Below are 18501 nucleotides of genomic sequence, written 5' to 3'. Positions count from 1 at the left end.
CTCAGTCAAGTACAACAGAATTAACAGCAAAGTCAAGCCATATAAATGACTTTGTACCTTCTAAAATGATACTTTTTATTGATTAATCACACCCCTTAACATCTTGAGGCATCCAAACCCTCATATATTCATTCTTTAGTAAAGCAAGTGCAACATTTATGTTATCAACCCTTTAAATAACCAGAGTGATTTATCAGCTCTATAGAGCAGTTTCTTACCGTGGGGTCCTGGGTACTGATGAGGTCTGCAAAAGTCAAGTTGTGTTGGGAAAGATTTCTTCTGTGACGATTTATCTGAAAAAGAAGAAGAAATATTTGCATTCAGACAGGATTCAAACACATGCAGGTAAAGATGGACCACAGGGCACACACAGCAAGTTGGAGGTTTGGGGCTTCTTTCTGGTGTTTCTCTGGGCCCTGGGTATTTAAAATGTACAGTTGATATACTCTGGTAAAAAACTCTGGTATAATTGTGTTTCTGTGTGATGTCACATTGGCAAATTTATCTAAAAATTAATCAACAGATAATAATAACCTAAATTACAGTGGTTTTACTTTTTCCCCATTAGGAATCTCAAAACTGGTTTAATTGCTTAGGTGCTCTTAAACTCATTTCAGAGAAATAGGAAAGCTGCTGACTATAAGCACAAGGCCACAAAAAGCAAGTCAGTGAAGAAACCAGAAAACAATTGGGCACAAGCACACAAGGATCCAGCAAGTTTAAACTGCTTTAAAGGCTGTTTCTAAAGTCTCCATCTCTGAAAGGTTACAGCAATACTGGACTCTGACTCTACAATTGCTCTCGAACACTGAGTCCTTCATTTCCTCCAATTCTCCCTTTTCTTTGAGGAAGACACAGTTGATTAACTGTGACTTAATTCTGAAAAATTACTGCTTTAAACCAGAAACTATTAAAACAAAATAAAAGTTACTTCACAAATCAAGCATGTGGCGGAGCTTAATGGCATTTTATTTCCTTGAAAATCTGCAAAAAAAACCGAGATGACTCAAAAGTGTGTGCAAGTGTGTGTGCAAATATATACACATAAAACTTTTATTGTTTAAATTCAGTATCAATCAAAAAATATATAATTACGAGCTGAGATCCTGTAAAATTCAGTGATAATTTCCTCTTTTAGCTCAAGTCACAAAGCAAACAACAAAATATAGTCTCAACTAGTTTCCACTGTATTCATCATAATGCATTCTCTTTTCCCCTATTAAAAGAGAGTTAACCAAAAGTCATAATGTATTCTGTTTATATTCAAGTGTCTGAATATAGAAAATGTTCTTAATTAATCCAGAGGGCCACGCTCAAAAAACAGTTAAACATATTATGATCCCATATTTTTTCTCCACACATTGCTTTCATGTTTATTTGTAAGCACTAAGGTTTTTAAGCCTTGAAATCTATATCCTAGATATTGCTCTACTCTCCTAGTCAGAGCTAATGAGCTTAATGAATTACCAGTTCTAAATTTAATACAAACATTTCAAAGAAAGAGATAAAACATTCTTCACAATTCAAAAGTTTCTCTGACCTATTTATGAAGAATATCACTTAACAATTTCATTAAGGGTGAGTAACAGCTGGTGACATGGCTGTGTCCTAAAGTGTTTTTCTCTCTTAATATTCTGCATCTTAAGCAATCGAGCTTTCATAAGAAATACTTTAGTTAGTGGCAGTCCCTCCTTTGGGGAGAAAAAAAATGTCAGACCACATTTTCTGTATTTTGCAATCTTGTTTTCAGGAGTGTCATGTTCCTGTTTTATTAGCATGTAGGGTAAACAAGAATGATTTGCTGATGCTATTGAGAGAACTTCTAAGATTACAGTCCTTCTATTTAGATTTTGGATGGAGCTTAATATTAATGCAGGCAGAGACATGTATATAAATTCAAAATAAATTAATTCCATTTATCTTTTTCTTTATCTTTACTGTTAGACAACTCTGAAGGTTCTGTAGTGCCCAAGACATATAGCTAAACTATTCAGGTCTAGATCACAGGAACTCTTTCTTACCCAGATCCCCCACATCCTAATTATTCCTTAACATATGACAGAACGCATTGCCCGGCGATGGCTTCTCAAATATATTCTTCACTCATCCAAATTAAATAACAAGGCACACCACCACTCCACAGTGCCTGCTTTGACATTCAGCTGCTCTCTCCAGGAGCCCCACATGGCTGTTGGGGGCCCTGTGTGCAACTTTGTGAAGTGTGGAGCACCGAGCTGAGCTCTCGGCCGCTCTCTGGTTCAGCGATCAGAGTATTTGCAAAAGAAATGCTCACGTTTGATACTTGCTAAAAAAGAATTTATCCGGAGCCCTAAATCCATCCACAACAGAATGAAGAAATGAGTAGAAAGTCCTCTTTTTGTAGGCCTAGCAAATTGTTGGGGTAGTGTAATTAAAGGACACTATTCAGGATTTCCAGGAAATATGAAACAACTAAGGAAAATAAAATTCCAGGTGTGGATAGTACTATGTCCTTTAAGAAACCTCTTTGTGTATGCAAATAAGAAATGTTAGGGAAAACTGCATGAAGGCAAAGGAAAGAATAAACCTCTTACACAATTATTTGATACTTTTGCTAAAAAGGTGTTTCTTTTTGGTAGCCCACTAGTATCTCATGCAAAGTCCTGAAGCTGCAAAGTCTGAACCTAGTTAGAGATCTACAACCAAAATCCACAATTATGTAAGCCAAGATCCAGCTTTTCTGGAAAAAAACCCCAAATATTTGGCTCACTAGTGGAATTAATGGAACTTCAATAAAGTTCTTACTGATTTCTACCAGCCTTCTGGTTTAGAAATAGAACTTCAGAGAAAATTAATCTAAACAACTTGAAAAAAAGAAACAGTATCATCGGAGGAAATATACTCTTTTAGACTGAGTTGATAAAATTCCAGCAGGGCTGACAGAAATTTGGTCTTTAAATATATTTTACAAATATCAGTGAATGGGTTAGTTACATCACTTCCCTTAAGATAAATATGGTTGAAAGTTAAAATGTTCTCAGCAGAACCTGGATGACAGCAGCCAAGATGGCCATGTTTCAATTTACTCACAATTTTTGATAAAGTACTAAAATATTCAGAGGGAGGTGTAGGCTCTGTTATTTTCATTCTTTCATTCAGTTTTTAATAGATAGGCCAAAAAGGAGAGAGGTTGAGGTGGCTTTTTTTCCCTCCATAGCTCCATTTGATTAGCCTAATAAACTCAAGAAAAACCTAAATAATATCTGTCACAAGTCCTCTACCTCACCTCCCAGGGTACAATGAAAGGCAGAGATTTACAGGAGAAGTTCGTGAGATCCCTTTTTGGGAAAGGCAGCTTATCAGCAGTTTTCTGATTTGATGAACATTCTTCAGTCAGCAACAATGTCACCTGCAGCACTAAAAATCCACTCTGCGAGCGCTTGCAACTCTGTGGGCAAGTCTGGTTTTGTTAAATTCAGCCTGAGCTGCCCCCCCCCCCTTCCCTTAGCTAAAGGGGATCCATCTCCTACCAGAGTTATTTCAGCATCTAAGCACTAATCCGTCATCATCCTTCCCACAAAGGCAAAGCCTCCATTCCGTGTGCCTGGTACCCCGGTGTGAAGGGACAACCATCTGACAGCTGCTGTTTGCACAGGGAGGTAAAACACAGGAACCTGATGTTTCATTTAATTTCTCTCTGTGTTCCCGTTTGTTCTTTAAATTCTCCCTCTTTCTGTGGGGATTCATCATGGCTAAGTCAGCACTACTCTCTTCACACAGTGTGGCATTGATTTAAAAAGAAACTTGGAGGATCCATTTGTTTTTTATTTCCCATTACAGGCATATTTCTAACCTAATTCATCTCGTCAACGAGAAGCAGCAGACTTCTTTTTGATTTCAACCAAACCTAACAAAAGCAACCAGCATTACTCAAAATGCTGCTCCAGTGCAAAGTACAGACAATTAATTATTTCCTGAAATGTCATTCTGAATTTACTTGTATCCCTAAGTAATTAAGATAATTGTATGACCTTTCTAGGTGGCTTTCAAGATTGTCAAGTAAGTTATTCACCACAGACTATTTATCCAGAAACACCACCTACAAGTAGCCTGGGAAAAACACAGTTTTCTCAAACAAGCAGCACCTGGTCCAACAGAGCTCTGCTTTGGATGGGAAACTCTAAACTGGCGTCTACCTGCTGTTTTCTCCATCATTCACAGTATTGCTCTGCCAAGGAGAAGGTTCTCATGGAGGGCTTGATAGATTTCTACCAAAATCCTTTCATGCTGTTCATGGTTTGACCTTTCTTTCCAGGGCTCTAGTTATTGTTTTGTTTCATCCTGCCGACACTGCAACCATGTACGTGGAGATTCCTTTATAAATAACCAAAAAAGAGAGAAATCCCCTACTGTCGAGCCCTACTGCTGCCTGATGCTCTGTTCTGGACCCAATCCAGCAAAGCACTCTGTAGTGGCCTTAAGTGTTTTTCTGGATCAGGGCCAGAACACTCCATTCTTTACAGGATCGAACTTACTGGTGGCAGCTTGAGAGTTTTGCAATAAAAGTACAAACTAGTCACATAAACTTTTGTGGAAACCATTCCCTCAACAGAGAAGGAGGGGTGACACCTGATTTAGTGATGTCTGTGGTCATTTCGTTCCCAGTCACTCCCAAACTGCAGTGACAGCTCATAATCGCTTAGATAAAGAAACTTAACAGAAATCTATTGTAGCATTTCTTAATAGCCACATCCCTTGAAAGACACCTATGCAATGGCAAGGAGAATCCTGTAACATTTCACTCACTGCCATGCTCAAAAGTGACTTGTTTTCAAGATCCAATCTTGGGCAGTATGGCAAGCCCATCGTTATCTACAGAAATTATTTGGAAACAGCTGAGTTATGATATGATTTCATGTCAGCTGTGAAAGGCACTGAGAAAATCCCACAGGCCTCCCCACTCAGAGATGCCCCTTTGTCGTTTTCAAGGGCATTTCATGACATGAAAATTGTGAGGGCCTTCCAAGTGACAGAGGGCAGGGTTAGATTATGGGTCAGAAAGAAATCCTTCCCTTACCCAAGGGTGGTGAGGCCCTGGCACAGGATGCCCACAGAAGCTGTGGCTGCCCCAACTCTGGAAGTGTCCAAGGCCAGGTTGGACAGGGCTTGGAGCAACCTGGGATACTGGAAGGTGTCCCAGCCCATGGCAGGTGGTGCCACTGGATGGCATATAAGGTACCTTCCAAGCCACACACTATTCTATGACTCTATTCAATTCTATTAATTTCATTTCAGCAGATAAGGAATTTTTATCCATTATCAAGAGATGGAGGATGTCAAGAAACAGCGTGAACTCTCCCATTCCTCCCCCACACTGCTGCAGATGCTCCCAGCACATTTGAGCTGTGCCATCTCCCAGCACAAGACCCCTTCCAGCCCTGGGGAAAGCTCCATGTCCCAGTGGGCTCCCTGCCCACAGCCACTGGCACTCCTGCCTTGCTCCTAACACCATCCTCCTGAGGATTATGTAAGAACCACATGGTTTATGTTTTCTTTTTTCCCCTTCCTTGTCTCTAAGAGGTTTCTTCAGGAAAAAAATGCAATGAGACAAAAGGTAGTATAATATGATATTAGGTCTCCATGCCTTTTTTCCAAGGCTTGCAGGAGAAAGAGACACAAAATGCAGTTTCAGTCCTGCCCCCACCAGCCCAGATCTGCTCCTCACCCTCCATCCCCAGGCTCCTGAAAACTCATTACCACGCAGGTGACCGAACACTTTGCTCAGGAATAGGAACTTGCATGGATGGAGCTTTTGTGTGCTGGCTACAGACCAGATAATCTCTCCATGCATCATTTAATAAGAAAACCACTTCACAGTCCTCACAGGCCTGTGTTACATATGACATACTCTCAGCAGAATCTGCAGCCTGAAATCGGCAGGGGGAAGAGAAAAAGCAGCAAGCAGGACTGTGCTGCCTTCGCCCTGCACGCCTCCCTTTGAGCACACTGCCCTCTACACTCAGCTCACTTCTCCAGAGCCTCTGAAAATAATGATAATGGGTTTGCTTCCCTTGACCTCTTGCTCCCTTATAAATCAGAATCCTATAGACCTTTCCCACAGTGTGAGGGTCCTCCTTTGTATCCGAGCCTGTGAAGGTGGGTATTTTTTATCAAGGCAATATAACCACGTGGGCGTGCTGCTCCCTGGCTTCAGGACTTGCTGTAGACGAGCACCACGGTGCCTCTGCTGGGGGAGTATCTCCATTTATCTTCATTCATGAAAGAAGAGCAAAATAATTACTCAGATCCTAGTTTAAATTTCAGCTCAGTGTTAAGATGAGCTCATTCTCTCTGATCAGAGAATCATTAATCAGAAGTATGATTACAAAGCAGAGCTTGTTTGAAACTATGTTGCCTTCTTTCCCCAAATTATTGGAGGGTTGTTCTAAATTTGGGGTATCCAGTTTGGGCTAATATTTTAAGTCCAAGAATTAGCCTTCCCTGGTTCTTTTCTCCATTAATGGCTTGCTGTTTCCCAGGAGCAGATTTTTCCCTAGAGTGGGAGCCCTTTTGTTCCTCTCTAGTCACTCAAATGGCCTTTGAAATTTGTCCAATTGATCCTTGCTTTGAGGGAGTCCCAGCTGATGTAGTTGGCTTCATTTTTAGCATTTTCAGGAGTAGGAGAAGTGCCAAAAGCCTATGTAGAAGAAGAGACAGCTACAAAAGGTTCTTACCACCCATATGTGTTCAAGAAATCCTAGGGCTGCTCTAAATTTGACTGTGGGTCACTCGGATCCGTGTACCTGGGGATCCAACCATCACAAAGGAACCAACAGCTGTGCTGCCTCTAATCCGCAGGATTTCCAGCTGGAAATCAAACTGGAACCCGGTCTCTAAGCTTCAATATGCTTTAATTGCATTAAATCCAATCCTCATCGATTCCAGGAAAGAACATTAAAAGTGGGACTTCTGATACATTTCTATTTGCCTTTTCTGTTCCAGCCTGTAATATGCAACAAAATGCAGCAAGGTACACACTGTGACAGCATTCATCCAGCCATACATAAAAAGGTATATTAAGAAATCTAATGTATTGATAAGTTTCCTATTCTGATTTTTCTATTCATCACACAGTCATTACTTTTGGTTCACTGTGATATCTTAATATATTTATCTAAATTATTGCAGGTGATTTGGTAAAATTACAGATGAGTAGTGCAGCGATAGTAGAGAAAATATGGAGGAAAAACAGCAGGAAAAAAAATGCAATGACTATCAGAGCTTCACTGTTCTTTGCCTCTGACATCTAAGTCTGCAAAACTGCTCTTTGATGTTATGGCTACAAAAGGTAAAAATCAAAGTTAATACAGACATAGAGTAATGATAGATTATCTTTTCATGTCCCCTCTGGATCTTAGAAAAATAAAGACAATAAATGTGAGAACTCAGCTGTGACAGCAAACTGTGTCAGCAACTCTGACCTGAAATTGCACCCCAGAACTGTAGTCTCAGGGTAAAAGGAAAGCAAAAAAAATATAATTAAAACTTACTAAGTAAATGTGCAAAAACATCTACAAGAACTGCCTTTACAAAATCACATCCAGCACATACACTACAATCAAAATGCACTCAAAAGCTCTCTCCTGAAAGGACTGTCTTACAAAAAAGCATAATTAACATTGATGTCACACTCCTGCAAGTCATCCATTGCTGTTTGCCATATAAATACCCTTACAGAAAATAATATTAATATTCCTAGATAAATGCTCAGTCCCCTCCAGTGGACCCCACATTAGCACATGGCTTTATCCTGCCTACCTAATTCCTTCTCTCGGATTTAAACAAGCCAAAAACTCACCTTATGCTACTGCAGAAGCAATTTTTATTTTTGAAGGTTAATCCAACTCAGCAGGATTTAGGGATGGCACTTTTGCTTGGTCGTAGGCATGTTGGCTCAGGCCAGACAGCTGTTTGGACATTCTCCACTGGGAATCTTGCCCTCAACACCCACAGTTGATGCACATACATGGTCTACTGGCTGCCTACTTCCATGCCCATCTGTTCAGATGGCATGGTGCCCACTCACAAGTTCGCTGGATCCTTGCCCTTAGTGTGTAGATGCCAGGCAATGATGGGCTTAGATGGGCAGCCTGCAAAATACTGAAAGTGATCATTTTTTTTCCTGTAGGAAGTCCTTCCTCTGCAATAGCACTGAAGCATGGGCACCACATGCTACCCTACACTTAATAACACCTGTGGACATATATGTGCCAGGAATGGAAAGGGGGGGGGGGGACGTGCATGGGGGGGGAAAGGCAAAGTGGAATGATACAAAAAATTTGCAAGGATTCCTGTGTAAGAATATACTCTCCATTGCCCATGGCAGTGGAGGGACACCCAAGGTAAGTGGGAACAAGGTGGCTCAAGCATCAGAGCAGCACAGCCGTGGCCACGCTGGCCAGAGCACAGCCTGGTTTAGCCTGATTCCCACTTCTGATACCCAACTTCTCTACAACTACTTTGGGTACTGCACACCTCTCGCTATGCACTCAAAGTGTATAAAAATCAAAACCAAATCGTACCAAAATCAGTGTGATCTAAACCCAGACCTGTCTAAACTTCAACACACATTCTGCATACACCACACAGCACAAAATATTCCATGGGAAGCCGTGGCACCAGAAAAGGTAGCCAGGAAATAAGTCATTTTAACAAAGGTTCATTTTAATTTGTGTCATTATTGTCCTTTGAAACACTAACTGAGAAAACTGAACTTAGTAACAAGAGATTATTTCAGATAATTTAGCAGATAAGAAAAGTTTCTCTTCTTTTTTTTCCCCCCAAGTCCAAAAATCAACCTTTTTGCAGCTATATTAAGACAAAGCAGCAACTTAAATTAAAATATAATTTTCTTCCCTACTTTAATTAACAGTAAATCAACATACAGCAATAATTTTATTGCTTGAAATAAGCTACTTAAAAAATTAATACTTTGTTAACTATTCCAAAAATATATATTTTATTTACATTTTTATTGAAATTATTTGAACCTATAAGGCACCTTAAAAATCCCAAAGTATTTCCACAGGCCATCCATTCTTTAGTTGTTCTTCATACATTGTGTGGGAGTCTTTAGAAAAATCAGAGAGACTCTGCTCCTTGATTAGATGAACTAAGCTTTTAGAAGAAGGAGGGAAGGGGAAGTCAGAGTGCTAAAGCAGAGAGTATTTCCAGTATAGTCTTTCAGGAATCCTCCTTCCTACCAACACTGTGGTGACCAAACTATCAGTCTTACAAACATACATGGAAAAATTAACAAACTGAGTTGCAAATACCAATGAAACACACTGATATAATTATGCCAGCAAGTGTTTCTTTCTCTTTTTTCTTCCCCTTCCCCTCAATGAGTGCACCCCAACAATGCTCCAACAATTTTCAAGCAGGCTGGAAAGAGAGATAAATCTACAAGGCTGGATCGGCAGCCTGGCTCAGGGCTCTCGTGGAGTCAGCAGTGTGCTGTGCTTGGAGGCACATTTAAGCTGTGTCTAACTTAGTGTTTACTCTGGGGTGACTGGATTTGAGCGCGCTGTCCCTGCCCCAGAGAATTGTTTGCTGTGCAGAGACATCAGTCTTGTCTTTGAGCATGCTCCGCCGAGTCACTCATGTGTGGCTGCTTGATCTGTTTGGGTCTGGACATATTGTCAAATCCTTGTGTCCAAGTTCCACGGGAGCAGTGCCGAAAAAGTCCTGGCTCCAGAATGAAATTAGATTTATATAGAACACAAGCCAAAATAGCCGCTATGAACATCCGGTGACAAAAATCAAAGAATGGGAATAAAAAGTGGTTTGCTCTGACTCTTGAGCTTAGTTCAACTTCTTTAATCTGAAGGGAAAAGAAACCACTAAGAGCACCTCTTTTCTAGCTTTTAGGCTCTTGATTCCAGGCAAAGCAGAGGTGAAACATTGGCTTTTACAATGGAAATTCCTTTGTCTTCCTCGGTGCAGAAATTCTCACAAAGAACCTTTTTGTGTGATTGAAAGGAGTATCTTCTAACACAGGTCACGGCTGACAACCCCATAGCTAAATCTTATTAAAAACTGTTCAGAGACCAAAATTAGAGACTGTAATACAGAACCACTTGGATACCTGTCAGGTTTATAATATCTAGATGGCCATCTAACTTGCCACCTGCTCTCCCTTCCCTTTGCACTAATAACCCGAATAAGCTTGTGAATACTTTATCCCCAGTGCTGTTGGCTCATATTAGTCTTTCATACCATCAAGACCTGCAATCTCTTAAAAAAGTCAGTTTTGCTTATTAGCATTGTTCAGAGGGCCAAGTTACAGATTGCAGCACAAGAAAGAATGAAGCAAAGTTTTCAAAGAGATTTTCCCAGGTGCCATTATAAACATTAACATGAAAGAAAGAGTAATCAAGATAATAACTGATCTACTTCAAGTAGCTTTTTAAGCAAATGGGTAATTTTGCAAAGGTCAATTAGCACGATGACTCCTTCCTATTAGATTTGACATCACAATATTCAGCTAGGAAAAGAATGAAAATATTTAAAAGCCTAACTTTTCTCCCCTCTTCCTTGGAGATTTCTCAGTTTTATATTTAATCACAATCTTGCAGCAAACCAGGTAGGACAGCAGTGATTGCTAGTGCTGCTACCCAGCTCAGGGATTCTCCACTTACAATTTGCCTTTATTTCACACAAAATTAATATCCTAGCATTTTTACCACAACCTGCTGACACAGTAAAACTATCATAATGTAAAGGTTAGGGCTTGGTTGGGGGTTTTTCAAATACCAAAGTCAGTACTTCAAATTTGTATCAGACTTTAGGATTCATGATGAGATTCTTTGTCATAGACATTAAAAAAAAAAAAAGATAAGAAAAACGAGAAGAAGTGCAATCTATTTGTGTCTTGGCAAAATAAGAACTACAATTGCAAAACTCTATTCTTCATATTGCTTAAGTGCTATTTCATTATTTGTACTTCAGAGACATAGAAACATTTCAAAAAATCTACTCCACAAGTTGGGCCATGTCCTGAAGAGAGCACTGGGGACAGGGAATATTCCTGATCCACACTGAACCTCCTGGTATTACTCCTGTGGCATCACACTGACAGCAAACCACATAATGCTAACACAGCAGATAAAGAAAGGAAGAAATGGAATTATCTTGTTTGAAACTTCTGAAGCGTCTAGACAGACTGAAAATTGCCCCTGATTTGATTTTCCTGATAGGAAAAAGTCACCTATTTTTCAAAACATTAAAAAAAAATACTCTCTGCATTACAAAGATCATCCACTGCTATCCAAGATGTGGGCAGTGTATAAAGGCAGCACTTACCCCAGAGAAGTAATTTACCTTATTAAAAACCCCAAAATTATACATCTATATAATTCATAAAAAAACCCCAAACGACCATCCAGCAACTCAAGAAAACAAATGAACCAAACATTGTTAGAAGCTTTGGTGGCACACAAAAACAGGACTTTAACTGCATATTTCAGTGCATATATCATGTTGCACATACATAAAGACCACATTCTCAGCAAAGTCACAAACAATGTAAGGAAAAAGGTTTTGATTTATGTGCTTGGTTTCTTCCTCTTTCAGCCTCAGCTCAACAAAGGATTTCAAACTGCACCTGCCACCAGATTGCTTTGCTTCTCCACCCCATGACATGGATGAGGAATCAAGATGGCACCACTTATGAAAATGTTTACATAAATATTTTATCCAAACTATGCTGGACTTAGCATATGCTGGATATTTCTCTCTGATAGCTCCCTGGAAGGGACACATTTCTTAGTTGAAGGCATGAAAACACAATGAATTTACCAATTCTCTTGGTAGTTTCCCACTAGTCTTTTGCAAAATGTGCTGCAATTCTCATTTTATTTTGGGGGGGTTCCAACTTCCTGACATTTCATCTTGTATACCCATTTCCCACTACATTAAAGAACTCCGGTGCCCAATGCTGTCCCATAATGTAGGAAAGAGAGAAATAATTTGCCTTTCAACTTCATTCAATAATTTAAACATGCTGAAGTCTGTAGGTCCTTCATTGTCAAGACAATTTTCCTAACCTCACTTTTTTTTTGTTTTCCCTCTTCCTTGCATAATCTTAATTATTTTAGAATCACTGTTCTGATTTTCTATTCATCAGTGCCACTAACAGCTATGAGCATTTGCTCCATGCTTCATTTTCACTCACAATGGTCAGCTCAAACTTCTTGACCCTAAAACACCCACAAAAGCTACGTTTTACAGCAAAATCCCAGAACACAGTTCCTAATTCTGGGTGCAGCACAGCCTGTTTCCCATATAAACATACATTTGGATAAATTAAGATTTTCAGCCATTAAGCTATCTGGATCACTCTCCACGAGTGCCTTCACCCAGACCTATTTGCCAGTCCATCAATCTTTGCTTTATTTTCAAATGTTATTAGAACTGTTCTATTTACTTCCATATCATGGATAAAAAGAGTGATTAGTGTCAAGCTTAATACTAGTCCCTGGAGAACAACTCTAAAAATTCACCCAGTTGATGATGATTCCCCAGGGACTACTTTCCAAAACGTGTAAATTAATCAGTTCTTAATCCATTTAATGTGTGCTTCACTGATACAGCACATAACTAATATTTAATCAGAATGTCACGTACTATTAAGTCGACTGACTTAAAAACTTTCACTGCACAAATATGGCTCCTTTTCCAACCAGACTTACATCAAAAATAATCCATTTGGTTGCATTTTTAAAATTTGTTATTTGTTCACTTATTATGATTGACATCAATGATATTCCTATTTTTTAATTGAACCCTGGAACACTTTTCCATTAATTGACCCAATACTCTTACAGGATAATTTGACTGTGAAATTTTCCAAGTCATGCCATTTTCCTTTTCTGTACACTGGCATAATGATTGCCCCTTTTTTAAATTTTGTAATTTCCTTGACAACTAAATATTTACAACTTAAATGAACAGGCATGGACCACCTCAGAAAACTCTGCAAGGTTGTAGTAAGATATTTATTTAGGTTTCCTAAAATTTTGCTAGATATTGCTAGTTTCTTCTGAAATGAACATTCAACAGGCTTGAATAGGATAGAAAGTTCATCATCACTTTCTCATAATCAAGCAAAGTGATTTTCGGAAAACACCAAACAAACCACAAACACAAAACCTCACAAACATTTATTCATTATTCTGATTTTTTCTGCATCGCTGTTATAAGCCTCATCATCTTAGCAGTGAGCCTGTAACAGCACAGAATTAAGCTCTTAAAAATAGAGATAAAACAAGTTTATTGAAATGATTCCTGTGCACAGAGTTCAGAACTTAAAGAATTTGGAAGCCTTCAGGACACAGGGAATGCCTCCCTTTTGTCCAGCACTGCAGGGCTTGCAGGATTCCCCTCAAGGTACAATACTTGGGGTGAAGTTGGTTGTAGGGAAGGTTTTATACACATTTTAACGTTTGGCTGCTTTCCACTGTGTAAAGGACTCATCTTTGCCTGTAACAAGTGCCATCACAAAAAAAAACCAATCTATTAGCCAATATAGCCTAGTTTGTCACTGCCTAGATTCAGTGACTATAGATTTATAAACTGCTGAATGCATAATACATAATAATATCTGATAGAGCAAAATTATCTGGACTCTACACCTTCCATGTGCTAAAATAATGAAGTTAATTTTACTTTGTGTTTTATACAATTACCTCTTTTTCTGTGAAGAAAGTTACCAAATCAAAAATGGGATATTTTCTCTAATTTATACAGGTGCACATAAAATCAGGAAGGAAGAGGCAGGCTGGTGTACTGTGACACGCTGATTTTTTAAACTCCTTGCAGGTTTTAAGCACGTGTGTGGTAACAGTGGAGCATAAAGGAAGATAAATCCGCCTAAATTATAATTCCTTCAATCACTTATTACACATTGCCATAGAAACAAATTTGCAAACTATTTTCCACGTGGCTCTAAAAGTATCAAAATTGATCTTAAAATGTTCTACTGTCGGTATACAAAGGGCCATTTGCTTCCCAGCTCAAATATCCAAAATACTGTAAATGGAGTCTGACCTAAATAAATGCTACTCCAGATCTGAAGATCATCAGATCCATTACACAAAGCCATTCAGGCACAAACAGAGTGGTGGTTGCAAATGTTCAGATAAATTAGCATAAAGGCACATGTATCTCTAATAGGTTAATAAGTACAACCAGTGGGAAGTGAAAATGGTTGTTTGTCTATAGACTACTGTGAGAATTCATCATTTATGGGGGGAACGCACACAGAAACGTGTGACAGTGATTTTTCTTCCCCCTCCCCCGCCAAACGCCATCATTTTAATAATTATTGAAAGATTAGGAGGTAGCCAAACGGTGTGGATGGAATTTTCTTGAAATGGTTTGGATCTGCTTTGCAAGTGATATTTTTGCAAGCCTAACACCCCCTGTTTTGTAGGTCACACGGATATCCACAGACTGTGGATACTGAAGGCGCTTGTCCTTCAGCCTTCTGCCTCACCACATGATTGAGCATCCATATACCTTACAACCATACACCCTGTCGAGTGTTATTCTCTTACATATCACAATTTACCTCGCTTCCTCCACTCAAACATGCAACCAAGCTGAGCAACAAGCTGCTTCAGCTGCCATGTCATTTCAGTTTTTACACATCTTCTCTTTTTATGTGTGCTCTACATCTCCGTGATGTCTCATCTCCCCGTTCCACTGCCATAGGCTACGAGTCAGGAACAAAGCTCAGGCTCAATGTCAAACAGAGTGAAAATGGGAAAATATCATAGAAGAGAAAATTAATGGGCACAAACACAGCTCTGAAACTTCCATCCTTGTGGGCTTTGCAACTTCCCATCATTTCTTGGCAAAATATGAAGGAGAAGGGAGTAAGGGTATTTCTACAGAAAATGCCTCAAAAAGGTTTTTAGCTAAGGAAAATACAAGTCCAAAATTTTGAAGTGGAAGAGTCATGCTTGCATATTAAAAAAGTAAATAATCTTGTAAATGTGCAGTCAGGGCCTTAAATTTGAAAAAAACCCAATTTATTTCCACTCTCCACCATTTTCGTGCTGTCCCTCTTTCCTTGCCTGACCACCGTGGTCTGCCGAGGTTCATGTTTCCAAAAATGCCTCAGCAATAAATAGTCCCAAGTCTGACACACAGGAACAGACCCTGAGGCTGGAATCATGGCTCCTCTGCATGAACAGAGGTCTTTCTCTCATTTCAAACAGGGAAAATTTCAAGGTGAAGCACACACAAATTTTCTCTTGTCAACAGGTTCGCTAGCTGTGTCTTTAAAACAAAAATGGTGCCATTCAATTTTTCTCTTTTTTTTTTTTCCTGCAATAAAAATTTGTGGTTTCAGGCAAATTATGATGCTTGCAAGCCACATCATAAAAAATCAAAATTAACCACACAAGCCCCAAATCCCAGTGCTTTAAAAATGGTTGATCCTACCCACATGGACATGGCAAATTCCATTGTATGGAATCAAGATCTTGGATATCATTAGACATTTGGCCACTGTGAAATCTAATTTATGGCCTAAGACTTTCTAAAAAATAGAGATTGTATTTTTCTGAAAAAAAACAGAAGTCTCAGGGCAAAGGAAAAAGGGGATGCTTCAGTTATATTCTTAAATTGTAGAAATATCTTGCTCTAGAAAATATAGTATTGTTTAGAAACCTGTATCTCTCATCCCCAAAAGAGCTATTTTTTAAAAGATAGCACTCCTCTTTTTGTCAGCTGCCAAAATCAAACACAAGCATAAATGTTAGTATGTCAAATATTAACACTGATATTTATTTGGATCCAGGTACTTGATTTATCAGCTAAATTATTTATTCAAGAGGTAACACCATACTTCATGTAACTCCATTTTTATGTGTGCAAACCTTACCTGAATATATTATGTGCAAGCTTAATAAACCTTTTCACTTGTCAATTTCAGTCCTTCATTTTTTCACTGTTTGAAACATATAATTTATTTTTCGTACTAACATGCTATAACTGAGCTTACTGCAAACTGTATACATACTTTTTAATATCTTTCAGATGAGCAAGCCAGAGTCAAAAAATAAAATGTCCCTTTTTTTGGGTGGGGGGGTGAATTCGTTCATGATGCATTTTCAGTCTGTTTATTAAGTAATCATATCTGGGTACAAGTGTCAACACAATTTACGTTTTGAATAATGTGAAGCAGATAACCTCAATTAACAAGTAATTAGAGTCATTTTCCTATTAAGCAGTTTCCCTAATTGTTTTTGAAACCTGGAACTAAAATTGTAATAAATAATAAGCGGCCAAAACATGTCACTGCATTAGTTTAATCTGGGCTCTTCCAGTGGAGCCTGGGAAAAAAAGCAGCAGAAATAAGGGCTGACTCCTCATGAGATAGTGAGAGAAGAGGGAAATACTTTGAATATTTTGTAGATGTGGAATCTTCATAGTGTACTCTTCTGCTGTTTTGTTCTTTGTTTTGTTTTGGTTTTTTTTTTAATTTATATTATTACCTTTCCCTCTCTTTTTTCACCCCCATGACTTCATATATGAACTTTTAACATATGGGATATTTGACTTAATCATTGCTGTGGATTGACTAGAGCTCCTCAGGGAAACACCATCCCCCAGTGAACACAGAGGGTGTGATCTCAGCTGAACTACATTTTATAGTAATACAAATTAATTTGATCCCTTACATTCTACCTTGTCAAGCACACCATGTCTCTCTTTATGCAAAATAATAAATATCAACCTGTTATTCAACACAAATAGAACAACTTGTGTGTTTGCTGCTGGTCAAAAAAAAAATGTCCTTCACTTGAATATCAGTCTTTAAATAGATACCTGTCATATCTCAAGTACAATAAATGAGCTTAGAGAACATAAAAATTTCTCATGTATTTCTCTGCTCACACTGCATGGTCTCATGGAAAACACTTAGGTTGCACTCTGTCTGTCACATCCAAAAATGGGGGAAAATAATTTTCTAGCTGAAAACAAGAAAAGATCCAGCAGCTGCTCCTCACCCAGAGCCAAAACAAACAAGTGAACTAAAAACTAACAGAAAAGCTACACAAAAATCCCAGGAAAAAAAAAGAAAAAAGAAAAAAGGAAAAGAGCAAGTGCAATAATATGGGACTGCCCCATTCCGGGACATGTCCAAGACCAGGTTGGATGGATCTCTGAGCAGCCTGGTCTGGTGGAAGGTGTCCCTGCCCATGGCAGGGGATGGAGCTGGATGAGCTTTATGGTCCCTTCCAACCCAAACCATTCCCTGGGTTTATGACTCGATTCTCTTCACCCACAAACTCCAGCCCAAGCCAGAGCCTCCTGTTCTGCAGTTCCACTTATCACAATTTCAGCTGCTAGGAGATACCATTTTCACCTGAAGGAGAGGAAAGAGATGGAATTCTCATAGGCCATGAAGGAACCAAGGGACCTGAGCCTACTCAAAAAGGCTCTTGGCACATTTCTAACTGGTCTTCACCCTCCACCCCACAAACACTTGGCTGTTGGCTTTAAGTCTACAGGAAATTTTGCCAGCCTTGGAAGAGTACAAGATTTCTATTTACTCAATTTTTTTTACAACATTTCAATAAAGCAGCAAATCAAAACCAGGCCCCTCAAAATAAAAACTAAAAACCCTAGGAAGACAGCCTGAGAAATTCCAGGAAAAACTGGCAACTATAGAAGGACATGATCTGTCCAGAAGGAATACAAACATTTAAATAACTTGCTGGAAATTAGACTTTGTGAAAAATACCATTGATTCCTTTCAAGTCATTTTATTAAAAGGTCTATTAATGCTTGGCTTGCACTTTGTGGCCATGAGAGATGTTGGAGCAAAGAGCTATCAAAGGTGGCTATCAAAGTTGGGTTTTTTCCATTTAACTTTCTTTAACTATTAAGCTGCTCATTTTGTGGAGACAATCATTAGTGTCTTTAATGTGAAACAAAGCTTCTGGATAAGAGCTGCTAGCTGAAGATCAATATGAAAGATATCATTTCAGTTACAGCTTTAATAACTGTAACAATAGGGAGCCTGGCATTGCAGGCTTTATGCATTAATGTAATTTAGAATCTACCAGGTACAAATCTTATCAAACATTAGCAGTGGCTGCGTTGGGATTTTCTAGGTAAGAAAACTGTGTGATAAACGGGAGGTATTTGAAAGGTAAACTTTCATGTAATCAGGCTCATCTGTCATAAAAACATGAAAGAATTTACATGAAGAAAGTGAAATAAATAAACCAAAAAAGGTTCTGGGAAAAGGATGGACATTTTTTAGGAGCTAGTGGTTCATGTGCTCAGAGTGCACTAGAACGTCTGTCTTGTTTATACCAACACAAATATGACCCACAAAACTGGAATGTCAGCCAAATTCAGTGCAGCTAAAGATTTTATGCAAACCGTCATACACAGAAAAACAAACCTACCTGGATGTGCAGTCAGCTAAATACCAAAACT

General features: G+C 38.8%; 1 protein-coding gene across 1 annotated transcript in view; it reads right to left on the bottom strand.

Moving 5' to 3' along the window:
• The window catches only part of ARHGAP15 (Rho GTPase activating protein 15), a 320977-nt gene that overhangs the window by 273964 nt on the left and 28512 nt on the right, over window positions 1-18501 (bottom strand). The window contains exon 3 of the mRNA XM_053948319.1: window positions 219-293. Within this exon, the coding sequence (XP_053804294.1) occupies window positions 219-293 (75 nt within the window). The remainder of the gene's footprint in view (window positions 1-218; window positions 294-18501) is intronic.

The sequence above is a fragment of the Vidua chalybeata genome, chromosome 7 (genome assembly GCF_026979565.1).
Source record: "Vidua chalybeata isolate OUT-0048 chromosome 7, bVidCha1 merged haplotype, whole genome shotgun sequence".
Classification (NCBI taxonomy): Eukaryota; Metazoa; Chordata; class Aves; order Passeriformes; family Viduidae; genus Vidua; species Vidua chalybeata.
Note: the sequence above shows the minus strand (reverse complement) of the source record. Positions and strands in the feature narration are given on the sequence as shown.